Source organism: Leucoraja erinacea, chromosome 12 (genome assembly GCF_028641065.1).
Source record: "Leucoraja erinacea ecotype New England chromosome 12, Leri_hhj_1, whole genome shotgun sequence".
NCBI classification, from domain to species: domain Eukaryota; kingdom Metazoa; phylum Chordata; class Chondrichthyes; order Rajiformes; family Rajidae; genus Leucoraja; species Leucoraja erinaceus.
Window position 1 is genome coordinate 3,210,728 of NC_073388.1, and position 14,840 is coordinate 3,225,567.

Here is a 14,840-nt window from a genome sequence, read left to right on the forward strand (position 1 = left end):
TGAAAGGCCTTGTTAATATCTGCTTTTTGAGAAGCCAAAAACAATGCATCTATGCAATGACTTAAATATTAAAATAAAAAAAGAAGAAAATGGTAGAATGAAGCTGGAAAGAGCACAGAGAGGATTTGCAATGATGTTTCCAGGACTCGAGGGCCTGAGCTGTAGGGAGAGGTTGGGCTGGCCGGGTTTGATTCCCTGGAGCGCGGGAGGCTGAGGAATGATTTTATCGAGGTGCATAAAATCAAGAGGGGGAATAGATGGGGTGAAGGACAGTTTTTTACCCAAAGACGTGGCCATGTTATTGTTTTAGACATGTTTAGCATCTTAGACAAGTTCAGACCAACCGGTTATATTCCTTATGAACAAAATAGATCGAGTGAATGCACAGGATCTTTTACCCAGGGTAGTGGAATCAAGAATCAGAGGACATAGGTTTAATGTGACAGGGGAAAGATTTAATAGGAACCCGAGGGGCAACTTTTTCACTCAGGACTGTCTTATGAAGAAAGACTGGATAGACTTGGTTTATACTCTCTAGAATTTAGGAGATTGAGAGGGGATCTTATAGAAACTTACAAAATTCTTAAGGGGTTGGACAGGTTAGATGCAGGAAGATTGCTCCCGATGTTGGGGAAGTCCAGGACAAGGGGTCACAGCTTAAGGATAAGGGGGAAATCCTTTAAAACCGAGATGAGAAGAACCTTTTTCACACAGAGAGTGGTGAATCTCTGGAACTCTCTGCCACAGAGGGTAGTCGAGGCCAGTTCATTGGCTATATTTAAGAGGGAGTTAGATGTGGCCCTTGTGGCTAAGGGGATCAGAGGGTATGGAGAGAAGGCAGGTACGGGATACTGAGTTGGATGATGAGCCATGATCATATTAAATGGCGGTGCAGGCTCGAAGGGCCGAATGGCCTACTCCTGCACCTAATTTCTATGTTTCTATCTTTTTCCACTCAGAGCTGCCAGGGAAGGTAGCTGGTACGAACAATCACAACATTTAAAAGATATTTGGACAGATACATGGATGGGGAAGGTTTAGAGGGATATGGGCCAAACACAAACAAATGGGACTAGCGTCGATGTAGTATCTTGGTTGGCGTGGAGGACTTGGGCTGAAGGGCCTGTTCCCCAGTTGTATGACTATGACTAATTACCTCAGAATGCATAGTCGACCGATTGCTCCTTCTATGGTACTGGAGGATGACATGATTGCAAGACCAGCAGCATAATCAAGGACCAGTCGCACCCCGGCTGGTCCCTCTTCTCCCCTCTCCCATCGGGCAAAAGGTATGGAAATGTAAAGAAATACACACCTCCTGATTCAGGGACTGAACCTGACAGTCTGATGGTGTGTCTCAACACGAAACAGAACCCGTTCCTTCTCTCCAGAGATGTTGCCTGTCCCGTTGAGTTACTCCAGCCTTTTGTGTCTATCTTATTGAACTGTATTCAATTTATTGTCATTATCTCATAAGAGACAACGAAATGGATTTTCCTTACAGTCGTGTAACATAAAATAAATAAAGAAATAAATGATATTTTTTAAAAAGCGCAAACACAGAAGTCCACGACACAACACAACACAACCCCACAGCGGCACCAAAGTTGAGGAAGGCACCATAGTCCAGCCAGCTTCCCTGCCGATCTTCCCAGATGTTCACCCATGGACGGGGCCTCCCGAGCACCCGCAGTCGCCGCCACGGGCGGCCCGATGCTCAGGCCCTCTCGCCGGGAACAATGGAACCCCGACGCCGAACCCCGACGGAGAACATCCGCAGCGGCCCGGACCTCCAGATCAGCCGCCTCCCACCGGAGTCCGCGGCTCCCGAGTCCACAGGCCGAGCCGGGCGGAGTCGCAGGACTCCGCGATGTTTGTCAGCACCGCCCGCGTTGGGAGCTCCGCGAACTACAGCTCCGCGATGTCGGTGCAGCAGGCCCAGCACTCCGGAGCTCCAAACGGCGACCCCCGGTAAGGCATCGCCCGCCCCGCGGTGTATCCAACGCTGCCCTGCCGCTGCTGCTGCAGCTCTGGTTGGTCCCGGCAGGAAAGGCCGCGCCAATCCAGTAGGTAGGCCGCGGGGGAGGGGGGCGAGGACGTGGCTCGAGTGATAATCGCATCCTCTCCAGGAAGCGAGTGATGGATGGTATCCCCATTACCGTACCCTCTTCCCCCACATAAAGACAAAACCCCCCCGACAAAAAACTCTCTTCAAACATAACAAAAAAAACAAAAAGATACCGGACTGAAGGCGGAGGCAGCTAGCAACAGCGCCACCGGATCTTAAATAGATTCTTGATTAGTACGGGTGTCAGGGGTTATGTGGAGAAGGCAGGAGAATTAGGTTTGGAGGGAGGGATAGATCAGCCGTGATTGAATGGTGGAGCAGACTTGATGGGCTGAACGGCCTAATCCTACTCCTATTACTCATGATCTTATGGTCCTTCTGCAACCTGAAGGTGGGCGGTGAGAGGTGCCGGCTCCCCTGGGGCACGAAGGCTCGAGGCGATCTGAATGAGGTGATTGCGGCAATGGGCCTCTGTGGGCACATGCAGCCTGGGCTGTGTAAAATGGTGCCGAACCCTGGCGACTGATACATATGGACTCAGTGGGCTGTTTATGCATGGGGCACTTAATCATGGATTGTCTTCACGTACTGCAATAATCACACTGATCCATGGGCAAAAAAACTGAATTCACTGTCACTTTGATGCACGTGACAATAAAAAGAACCACCAAAGACAAAATTGCTGGAGAAACTCGGAGAAAAATGGGTGAGGCAGCATCTATGGAGTGAAGGAATAGGCGATGTTTTGGGCTGAGGCCCTTCTTCAGGGACAGTGGGCTGTGGGAGAGCTGGGGAGGGGAGGGGAAGGAGGGAGAAAGCAGGGACTACCTGAAATTGGAGAAGTCAATATTCATACCGCTGGGGTGTAAACTACCCAAGCGAAATATGAGGTGCTGCTCCTTCACTTTGTGGTGGGACTCACTCTGGCCGTGGAGGAGGCCCAGGACAGAAAGGTCGGATTCGGAATGGGGGGGGGAGTTGAAGTGCTGGGCCACCGGGAGATCAGGTTGGTTAATGCGAGCTGAGCGGAGGTGTTGGGCGAAGCGATCGCCAAGCCTACGCTTGGTCTCACCGATGTAGAGCAGCTGACACCTAGAGCAGCGGATGCAGTAGATGAGGCAAAGTGACTGAGCTTATCGCTAAATGCATCGCTCATGAGCTCAAAGGTCTAGCACTCTACAAAATTGCTTTTTACAATTTTGCTTGCCGTCAGCCTTCAGTGGGAAAGGATCGCGAGCATTCATCTGCAGTGAAGTTGGAGCAGGCGGAAGCACTACAGACTTGTCACAGAGAAAAATGCAGAGCTTTACAATATTTTCAATATTTTACAAAGTGCTAAATAAAGAGGAACATACAACATATGAACATTGCAGCATAGTCAAGGTCCAGTTGCACCCTGGCCACTCCCTCTTCTCCCCTCTCCCATCGGGGAAAAGGTATAGAAGTGTGAAAACGCACAACTCCAGATTCAATGTTTAAGAAAGAACTGCTGGATAGATGCTGGAAAAATCGAAAGTGGACAAAAATGCTGGAGGAACTCAGCGGGTGAGGCAGCATCTATGGAGAGAAGAAATAGGCGATGTTTTGGGTCTCGACAGCTGAGGAAATTCAGAAGGTACACAAAAATGCTGGAGAAACTCAGCGGGTGCAGCAGCATCAATGGAGCGAAGGAAATAGGCAACGTTTCGTGCCGAAACGTTGCCTATTTCCTTCGCTCCATAGATGCTGCTGCACCCGCTGAGTTTCCCCAGCATTTTTGTGTACCTTCGATTTTCCAGCATCTGCAATTCCTTCTTGAGGAAATTCAGAGTCTCTGAGAATCATCCAATGCTTCTACTCTGAGGCTGTAGAAAGCATCTTGTCTGGCAACATCACAAACTGGTTTGGGAACAGCTCTGCCCAGGACAGGAAGGCTCTGCAGAGAGTAGTGCGTTCGGCCGAACGCACTATGGGAACAACACTCACCCCCACTGCAGGACCTTTACACCAGGAGGTGCAGATCTAGAGCCAGCAACATAATGAGGGACCCCTACCACCCCAGCAACGGACTGTTCCAGCTGCTACGGTCAGGCAAACGCCTCCGCTGTCACGTGGAGAGGATGAGACAGAGTTTCATCCCATATAAACCATATAAACCATATAACAATTACAGCACAGAAACAGGCCATCTCGGCCCTACAAGTCCATGCCGAACAAATTTTTTTCCCCTTAGTCCCACCTGCCTGCACTCGTACCATAACCCTCCATTCCCTTCTCATCCATATGCCTATCCAATTTATTTTTAAATGATACCAATGAACCTGCCTCCACCACTTCCACTGGGAGCTCATTCCACACCACCACCACTCTCTGCGTAAAGAAGTTCCCCCTCATATTACCCCTAAACTTCTGTCCCTTAATTCTCAAGTCATGTCCTCTTGTTTGAATCTTCCCTATTCTCAAAGGGAAAAGCTTGTCCACATCAACTCTGTCTATCCCTCTCATCATTTTAAAGACCTCTATCAGGTCCCCCCTTAACCTTCTGCACTCCAGAGAATAAAGACCTAACTTATTCAACCTATCTCTGTAACTTAGTTGTTGAAACCCAGGAAACATTCTAGTAAATCTCCTCTGTACTCTCTCTATTTTGTTGACATCCTTCCTATAATTGGGCGACCACAATTGTACACCATACTCCAGATTTGGTCTCACCAATGCCTTGTACAATTTTAACATTACATCTCAGCTTCTATACTCATCCCACAGGCCATCAGGACTGTAAACTATTATCTCACCAGCGACTAATTTATTGTTGTGTTGTATCTATTTTAATTTTTTTTTCTAAAATGTAAATACTGATTCCGTTCCATTCTGTTCTGTAGTTTTTGCACAATCCGCGGGCATTGCCACTTTCATTTCACTGCTCATCTTGTATATGTATGTGACAAATAAACTTGACTTGACTTGACCCGGGTTAGAGGGTTTCACCTACTGGGTGAGGCTGGAAAGACCAGGATTGTTGTCTCTGGGACACCGGAGGTTGTGGGGAGACCTGATAGAAGTTTATCAAAACTTGAGAGGCATAGACAAGGCGGACGGTCATGGCCCTGTCCCACTGTACGAGTTCATTCCAAGAGTTCTCCCGAGTTTGCCCTGATTCGAACTCGGAGATTTACGGTAATGGCCGCTCGTCGGTACTCGGGGCTCTCGTGGACATTTTTCAACACGTTGAAAAATCTTCACGAGTCTTCCCGAGTACCTGCCGTTAGCGAGTCTTCCCGAGTACCTGCCATTAGCGTTACGAGCCGCTAAGGGACGTCCCCGAGCTCCGACGTACCCGCTACGTTCATTCTCCGTGCTTACCGTGAGTTTGATTTTTTTTAACTCGGGAGAGCTCTTGGAATGAACTCGTACCGTGGGACAGGGCCATAAGAAATGTATTCATGGGGTGGATTAGAGGTCGAAGTTGAGAGGGAGAAGGTGTAATGGACGTTTTCTACACAGAGAGTGCTCGGGACTGGAACTCATTGCTGGGGGTGGTGGGGAAGATGCTCTAATAGTGATGTTTAAGAGGCTTTTCAATAGGTACATGGTTATACAGGGAATAGAGGGATATGGATCACGTGCAGGCAGGTGTGGGCAGTTGACTTTGGCATCATGTTGATCACAAACATTGTGGGCTTGAGGGCCCGTTCCTGTGTGTACTGTTGTCTTTGTTCTAATTACAAACTTTGTTGTTTTATTCTCTAATTTTGCTTTCACTTTTGGTCTTTCACCATTGCGTGGAATACCCAGCAGACAGGATGCACCTCGCAGGCCAGCTGGGAAAAAAACATCAGCCGCTCAAAAATAGCAGTGAAACACTGCGGGATATATACGAGAGTTACCAACCATGTGTCGTGGTCTTCTCTCTTCTCCGCAGGCCAGTTGCCCGCCCTCTCTCGTACTCCGAGCTCACGGCCAAGCTCTCGCCTTCCATCAGGGTGTAATACTTCCCGCTCTCGTGGTTCAGGAAGTAGCTGGAGGAGTCGGAGCCTTTCATGCCAGACTTGGCCATACCGTACTTGCCGAAGTCATCGCAAGGCATTATCCCCAACTCGTCCCTAAAGCAAAGGGGAAACAAACAATCAGGAGCCATCAAGCAACTTTGACAACTACCATTAAAATGGTACCGTCAATAATGTTTTATTATTCAAGTTTAATGTCTAATTTGTCATTCCTAACTGCCACTGTATAGAAACATAGACAATAGATGCAGGAGTAGGCCATTCGGTCCTTCGAGCCTGTACCGCCATTCAATGTGATCATAGCTGATCATCCATACCTGCCTTCTCTCCATACCCCCTGATCCCTTTAGCCACAAGGGCCACATCTAACTCCCTCTTAAATATAGCCAATGAACTGTGGCCTCAACTACCTTCTGGGCAGTTCTCCAGGGCTACCATGGCAGATTGGTTTGGTGGTCCTGCTGCAGAATGTGAGTATCTTGTTTATACATTCTTCAACAGGTTGTGAGGTATAACCTGAATGGAGAAGTCCAGATCTACTATCTACCTCATCGGGGACCCTTGGACTATCTTTGATTGGACTTTACTGGCTTTACCTTGCACTAAACAATACCCCTTTATCATGGTAGACAAAAACGCTGGAGAAACTCAGCGTGTGAGGCCCTATCTATTGAGCGAAGGAATATGTGACATTTCGGGTCCTGACCCTTCTTCAGACTGCTACATATGTATAGATTCCTTTATCATGTATCTGCACACTGTGTATGGGCTGATTAGAATCCTGTATTGTCTTTCCACTGACTGGCAACAAAAGCTTTTCACTGCACCTTGTGTTGTGAGGCAAATGAAACTTTGACGCAACTCGTAATTTACTTCCACTTTATTGAATCTTTAAGCAACTCATTTCCGTAATAAATAACTTCAAAGCGTCTGGAAAATATCGCTGATTCCGCAGGCCTCGCTGGTCAGAGACCCCCGCACACTCTGGAAAGGCCCCGCACATGCGCCCACTTCATTCTCCCCTCCTATTTAAGTTGGGAGGGTCACGAAGGTGATGACTGTGGCAACAGTGGAGCTTCAGGAGATAATGGTGTTTCAATAGCTGGTGGTACATACATTGCTTGGTCATCAACTTCATTTATATTGTTATTTACATTTTCATTTTTAGAATTACTTATAGAAGTTTCCATAGGGGATGATGGTAGTGTTGAAGGAAGTTGTCGATTAATGTTATCAAGGAGTGACGGAGCTGATGGAGAAGACGGACATGGTGCAAGGTCACGGAGTGAGACAGTTGACCGACGTCCATCCCGATACTTGATAGTTGCATAAGAAGGGTTGACATCAGTCAGTTGAACTTCATCAACAAAAGGCTCATTCTTATTTGATCGGACGTAACGACGAAGCAACACAGGCCCAGGGCTCGTCAACCATGGTGGCAGAGAAGTACCACTAGAAGGACTCCGTTTGAATTAAAGAACCGCTCGTGTGGAGTAGTATTGGTAGCAGTTGACAGTAGAGATCTGATGGAGTGTAATGCATCTGGTAGAACACATTCCCACTGCTGACCTGGTATATCATTTGACTTTAAAGCCAGTTTCACTGCTTTCCAAATGATTCCGTTATACCTCTCAACCTGACCATTTCCAATAGGGTGATATGGTGGTGTTTTACTTGTTGCAATTCCTCTATTAGACGGCAGTTTTTTAAATTTTTTCACATGAATGAGGTGCCCCTATCAGAATGTATGTAACTGCAGACCACGTCTTTTGGAAGTGGTCTGCTTTGCCTGCTAGGAGGAGTCTCATCTCTTCCAGGTGTAATGTTTCGAACATGTTTGAAATCCACATTTATATTGTTGGTATAGGAACTTATGGAACTATTACAAGCATAAGGTGCAATAGTAATTTAAAAAATAAATGGTACCAGGATCTGGTAATTCAGATTCAGATTCAGATTCAATTTTAATTGTCATTGTCAGTGTACAGTACAGAGACAACGAAATGCATTTAGCATCTCCCTGGAAGAGCGACATAGCAAATGATTTGAATAAATAATAATAAGTGTCCGGGGGGGGTGGTGATTGGCAGTCACCGAGGTACGTTGTTGAGTAGAGTGACAGCCGCCGGAAAGAAGCTGTTCCTCGACCTGCTGGTTCAGCAACGGAGAGACCTGTAGCGCCTCCCGGATGGTAGGAGGGTAAACAGTCCATGGTTGGGGTGAGAGCAGTCCTTGGCGATGCTGAGCGCCCTCCGCAGACAGCGCTTGTGGGGTAAAAAAAAAATACGGCTGGTATATCTTTTTTTGTGGAGTTTTGTGCAATAATAGAGCGATTGTTTCTCCTTTTTTTTCTTTTCTTTCTAGGGTCTATTTCCTTTCTTTACTTCCTTCTCTAACTTCTTTTCTAAGGGGCTTTCTTTTCCCAACACTTTCCTGCACCTTCACGACTCTTGCTCACTTTCCTTACTTCTTATATTTCTACCTTTTTTAAAGCTCGAAAAATGAATGAGATATATGTGATGTGTATTACTGTAATTTACTGTACTTCTAATAAAAATAAATTTAAAAAAAAAACAAAAGAAGAAAAAAAAAGAATGTATGTAACTTGGAAATCCACAGAATTAAAACAGTTGATCTAAACATTTGATAACCGTAGCAGCTGACATATTTGGACAAGGAAAGGCAAATGGAAACCTCGAATATTCATCAACTATGGTAAGTATATAAACATTTCGAGAGGAGGACGGTAAAGGCTGTTTGAAGTCAATACTCAAACGTTCCATAGGTTGAGTAGCTTTGATCAATCTTCCTTCTTCAGGATTTAAGATCCTTGGTTTTAATTCTGCACAGATTTTACATGAACCACACACACATGCGTGAACGAACATAGTGTAACAAACGAGTGACTCCAGGATGACACAGCCCATTGTGAAGATCAGTGAGTGCAGAAGAATGAACAGAGGCACAAAATGCTCGAGTTAATGTGTCCGGAGCAACATTATCCTTACCAGGGCGGTACTCAATTGAATAACTATATGCAGATAATTCAATCCTCCATTCATGAATTTTACCGTTTTTAATCTTCGATCGTTTCCGATTATCCAGCATAAAAGCTACTGAACGCTGATCTGTTATCAAAGTGAAGTGCTGGCGAGCAAGGAAATAACTCAATTTCCTCACTGCTTCAATAATTGCTGTAGCTTCCTTTTCGACGGATGGGTAGTGCAATTCACTACTTTGGAGAGTACGAGACATGAAAGCCACTGGTCGTCCTCCTTGATTTAATGTAGCTGATACTGCTAAATCAGAGGCATCACATTCAACAACAAAGGGGAGATCCTCATCGATGGCGTGTAACGTCGCAGATTCCAATTGTTTCTTTAAAGAGGCAAAGGCACCAATTGCTGTAGAGTCAAGGGGGAAAGATTTTGCTCTCATCAAAGGTTGAATTTTGTCAGAAAAATTTGGTATCCATTTAGCATAATATGCAAACATCCCAAGAACCCTTCGTAGAGAGTTTAATGTTGCTGGAATAGGTATCTCTTGGAGTGGGCGGAGTTTTTCTGGATCAGGCTTGATTCTATCATTTCCAACCCAATAACCAAGAATATTAATTGATGACACTGATGTTATTGACTTAGCCTCATTTAATGTTAGATTTTTAGAACGTACAACATCTAAAAACCGTTGTACATTTTCATCACGTTCAGTTTGGTCTTTTCCTGCAATAGTTATATTATCAAGGGAAAGCATCTTTAAGGTTTTCCTGTTCAACAAGTTTGGCCATCTCTCTCTGAAAAACAGCCACGCCATTAGTTACCCCAAAAGGAACTCTGCAGTCGTGATATAATTTCCCATTTGCTTCAAACGCAGTGTATTTCTTCTCTGATTCCTTCAAAGGAATTTGATAGTAAGCACCTTTTAGGTCAAAAGTAGAGAATATCTTATACTTAGCTAATGTATTGATAATCTCTTCTATTCGAGGTAATGGATATGCATCAAGCTCCGTGAACTGGTTTGTAGTTTGAGAGTAATCAATACAGAGTCTCTTTCTATGTCTCTCCAAGGGGTCCTTAACCACGACAACTTGTGCCCTCCAAGGGGAAGAACTGGGTTCTATAACCCCTTCTCGTAAAAGATGAGTTACTTCTGTGTTGATAAAGTTTCTGTCATCTTTACTAAAATGTCTTGATTTTGTAGCAATTGGCTGAGAGGATAAATTAATGAATACAATACAACACAATACAACACAATATCATTTATTTGTCATTTGAACCTCACATGAAGTTCAAACGAAATTTGGTTTCTGCAGTCATACAAGCAAAGAACCAAGACACACACCGACACAATTTACACAAACATCCATCACAGTGAATCTCCTCCTCACTGTGATGGAAGGCAAAGTCTTGTCTCTCCCCTGCTCTCCATTCCTCTCCCGAAGTCAAAGTCAAAGCCCCCGGCAGGCGCTAGCAAGTCCGCGGCCATTTAAAGCCGCGCCGGGCGACGTAAGGCCCCGCTCCAGTGCATTCTCAACCCCGCAATTCGAGCGGGAGAAGTCACCGTTGCCGATGCCCCACAAAGCGGTCTCCCACCGGGGACCCGCGAGCTCCCGGTGTCACCATCCACCGGAGTCAGGTCGCAGCAGCGCTCCACCGCAGCTCTCCACGCTCCGAAGCCGGCCAGCTCCACGATGGTAGGTCCGCAGTTCCGCCGGCTCCGTGACTTGAGCTGTCGTTCCGGTTGGAGGCCGCTCCACGGCGCTGGGCCCCAACGGCAACGGAGACCCGACAGGGAAAAGGTCGGGTCCCCGTACAGGGAAGAGATCGAAAAGTTTCCCCCCGCCCCACACACATACACAGTCAAAAACCCACCACAAACTTTACACTCTACAGGACAATAAAATAAAAAAAGACAGACGGACTGCAGAGGCCCCTGCGACATTGGTCGTGCCGCAAACCAGCCACCTGTTTCTGGCAGTTCAGAAAGAATAATGAAGGAAGTTCAACAGATGCAGCAGAAAAAACACACAATACTGGTGGCTTGGACAATACAAGATCAGGTAATAGTTCCTTCATACATTATTTGAAGTGATCTGTGCAGTTTCTGAAAATCCTGACCTAGAATTATATATACACACATTTTCAAAATACCAAGACATACAGATTTATAGCTAGTTTTGTTCAGAATAAAGTCTGCAATACAAGATCAAATAATTTGAGTAGTGAGAGTTGTCAGAGCCATCGAGATTTCTCTATTTGAAGGAATTATAGTTAGATTTAGTTGGGACACAACTTGTTCACTTATAAAACTTTCTGAACTGCCCGAATCAAGTAGTACATTAAGTGTATGGCCATTGATGGATACCCTTGTAGCTGCATGAGACAAGCTCTGAGGAAATGCAGCTGTAATTGCACATAAAGAAGGTGTATACATGGCAGCAGTCACACGTTTAGTAGTTGCTTTGGATTTACATAGTCAAGAATAAAGTCCCTTCTTGCCACAACTATTACAAGTTACCTCTCGAGCAGGACATATCCTATTATGAATATTACCCCCCGCAAAAGTAACACTTCCTTTTTGAATAAGTATTTGCTGCAGCAAGGGCACATTTATCAGGAGAAATTGTTTCAGTTTGCTCCATATTAGTACTCGAGTGAGATTCTTTTGTAGTAGTTGCAGCAGAATACACATTAGATGAGCCATAAGCATCTGAATTTTTCTGAACCAAGTCTAATGAGTAAGCTTGATTGTAAGCTAACTGTAAATCCAAGGTTTTGTTTTCTAATAGTCTCTGTTGTATTAATGGCGATGCCAAACCATTGATAACAGAATCTCAAATAACTTCCTGTCGATATTGATCAGCTGTAACTGCTTTGAAGGCACAGTCTTTACTGAGTCTTTGAAGTTCTTGTAAAAATTCATCGAGTGACTCACCAGGTATTTGTTTACGAGTAGCAAGGTGTCGAGCAAATATCACGTTGACTGCTTCGTACATCAATAGCAGAATCGTAAGTTGTCCATTCCTCTATGTAATCATATACATCATAAGAGACAGAGCTGTCCTGAATCTGTCTGGTGCATTGTCGCCACACTCATCAAACAAGTTATTCAGCGTACAAAGCCAGTGCTTCCAATCCTTTGCAGCAGCAGGTGAGTTGGGATCCAGATCCAAGTGAGTTTCTCCATCTCGATGTCACACTGCTTAACTTCTGAGATTGAGTTGCTTAAATTGTTGTGAGGCGAATGAAACTTTTACGCAACTCGTAATTTACTTCAACTGTATTGAAGCTTTAAGCAACTCATTTCTGTAATACGTAACTTCAAAGCGTCTGGAGAATATCGCAGATTCCGCAGTCCTCGCCGGCCCGGGACACTCTGGAAAAGCCCCGCACATGCGCACACTTCACCTTGGTACACGGGACAAGAAACTAATCGAAGACTAAACTAGTGGGTATTAGCTACAAGGAGATCCTGGATTGTTTTCTCCAGAATGTCGGAGGTTGAGGGAAGGCCTGATGAAAGTGCACTAAAAGCATGGACAGGGTAGAGAGTCAGAACCTTCTTTCCCCCAGGATGGAAGTGTCAAAATTAGCGGGAATTGCTTTAAGGTAAGAGTACATATCCATGTTACTTAAATAGACAATAGGTGCATGAGTGGGCCATTCGGCCCTTCGAGCCAGCACCGCCATTCAATGTGATCATGGCTGATCATCCCCAATCAGTACCCTGTTCCTGCCTTCTCCCCAAACCCCCTGACTCCGCTATCTTTAAGACCCCTATCTAGCTCTCTCTTGAAAGTATCCAGAGAACCCGCCTCCACCGCCCTCTGAGGCACAGAATTCCACAGACTCATCACTCTGTGAGAAAAAGTGTTTCCTCGTCTCTGCTTACCCCTTATTCTTAAACTGTGGCCCCTGGTTCTGGACTCCCCCAACATCGGGAACATGTTTCCTGCCTCCAGCATGTCCAAACCTTTAATAATCTTATGTTTCAATGAGATATCCTCTCATCCTTCTAAACTCCAGAGTGTACAAGCCCAGCCGCTCCATTCCCTCAGCATATGACAGTCCCCGCCATCCCGGGAATTAACCTTGTAAATGTCACAATCGTGTCTGCCTCAACCAGTAGCATTGCCAGAACATCACCACCCTCTGTGTAAAAAAAACTTGCCCCGTGCATCTCCTTTAAATTTTATCCCTCTCACCTGAAAGATACATCATTAGTATTTGATATTTCCACCCTGATTATCAACGCTGGCGATGACTTCCAGAGTCTCATGCCCTGACCAATGAAGGCAAGTATACCATAAGCCTTCTTTACCACCCAATAGTGTTGGCGCCTTCGGGGAATTGTAACTTGGGCCCCCAGGCTCATACACACACTTTGTTTAGTTTAGAGATAGATGCAGCAAGGAAACAGGCCCTTCAGCCCATCAGTTCCATGCCGACCATCGATCACCCGTTCAAACCACTTTTCCATCCACTCCTTACACACTAGGGGGCAATATGTAGAGGCCAATAAACCTACAAACCCGTACATCTTTGGGATGTGGGAGGAAACCGGAGCACCTGGAGGAAAACTTCAGGGAGAACGTGCAAACTCCACACAGCCCGGGTCTCTGGCGCTGTGAGGCAGTGGTATGACCCTGTAATGATTTAGAATAGGGCAGGAACTGCCGTGAGGACTCACCTAGGATTGTAGATCCCTGACAGTGGAGAGAGAATGAAGACGTCGTGGAGCGTGGAGCTGTCGTACTTGGACGGCATGCCGATGGTGCTGGTTGGTGTTGTGGAGCCGCTTGTCGGACTGGTTGGAATTACTGGCTGTTAAAGACCAAAATGAAGCGTCATTAGTGCCAAAGACAAACGCTGCCAATAAACCCCCGAGCCGCGTTCTCCATCACCGCTAGCGCCCTCACTGTGGTGGCGCGGCACGGTGGCGCAGCGGTGGAGTTGCTGCCTCACAGCGTCAGGGGCCCGGGTTCGATCCTGACTATGGGTGCTGTCTGTATGGAGTTTGTACGTTCTCTAGGTATGTTACAATACTTACCTTCAGCGGCGCTGCAATTCTGCCACTGGCCGTGTGCGCGATTTTGGCGCGTTTGGGGGGGGGGGGCGGCGAGGTTAAAACATGGTTTTTTTCTTACCTTGTCCTGGATTATATTTGGTTGGTGTGCTGCAGGTTTTTGTTGAAGAATCGTTCCAACAGGCGTTCTGTCTATTTTTTTTTTAATCGCCCGACTCGTTCAGTGCTGGAGTCATTTTAAAATCAGCTTCTAAAGCCGTCTACGCCGACAACAAGCGGCTTATTTTTATGTATAAAAGTGGTCCTTAAGATGTCTTTAGTTCATATTTTAAGTGGCGAAACGGTGATTTAGTCCCCATACCGACCGGTAGTGTTTTCCATGCAGATATGGGGATCTAAAACACTGCAAACCGCAACGTTCCAAATGGTTGCCTTCCAGAAAACCCACTCGCAAGGTGATTTAAATGGCCATTCATTTACAGGTATTAAACACTAAATTCCTTCCATTTGGCCTATAAATCCATGACAATGAGATTTAAAAATTATGTTGTATTGTGAATTTTTGTGTGAATGTTATTTGGACACTTAGGCTATTTAAAAATGTTAATCTATTCTTAAGAAATGGATAGATGTTTAGATCTAGTAATTGAATTTTGTAATTAGCTACAATTAGGTAATTAACTAATTATATGCTTTAATTTCAAGTCATCTAAGTAAGATTGTTTCATATTTGTTTCAGAATGCTTCAATCTATAATATCT

At 45.5% G+C, this 14,840-nt stretch overlaps 1 protein-coding gene across 1 annotated transcript in view; it reads right to left on the minus strand.

The window, feature by feature from the left end:
- The window catches only part of si:ch211-26b3.4 (connector enhancer of kinase suppressor of ras 2), a 370,819-nt gene that overhangs the window by 142,363 nt on the left and 213,616 nt on the right, over positions 1-14,840 (minus strand). Inside the window, exons 10-11 of the mRNA XM_055643472.1 lie at positions 13,744-13,877; positions 5,939-6,150 (exon numbers count right to left, since the gene is read on the minus strand). Of these exons, the coding sequence (XP_055499447.1) occupies positions 5,939-6,150; positions 13,744-13,877 (346 nt within the window). The remainder of the gene's footprint in view (positions 1-5,938; positions 6,151-13,743; positions 13,878-14,840) is intronic.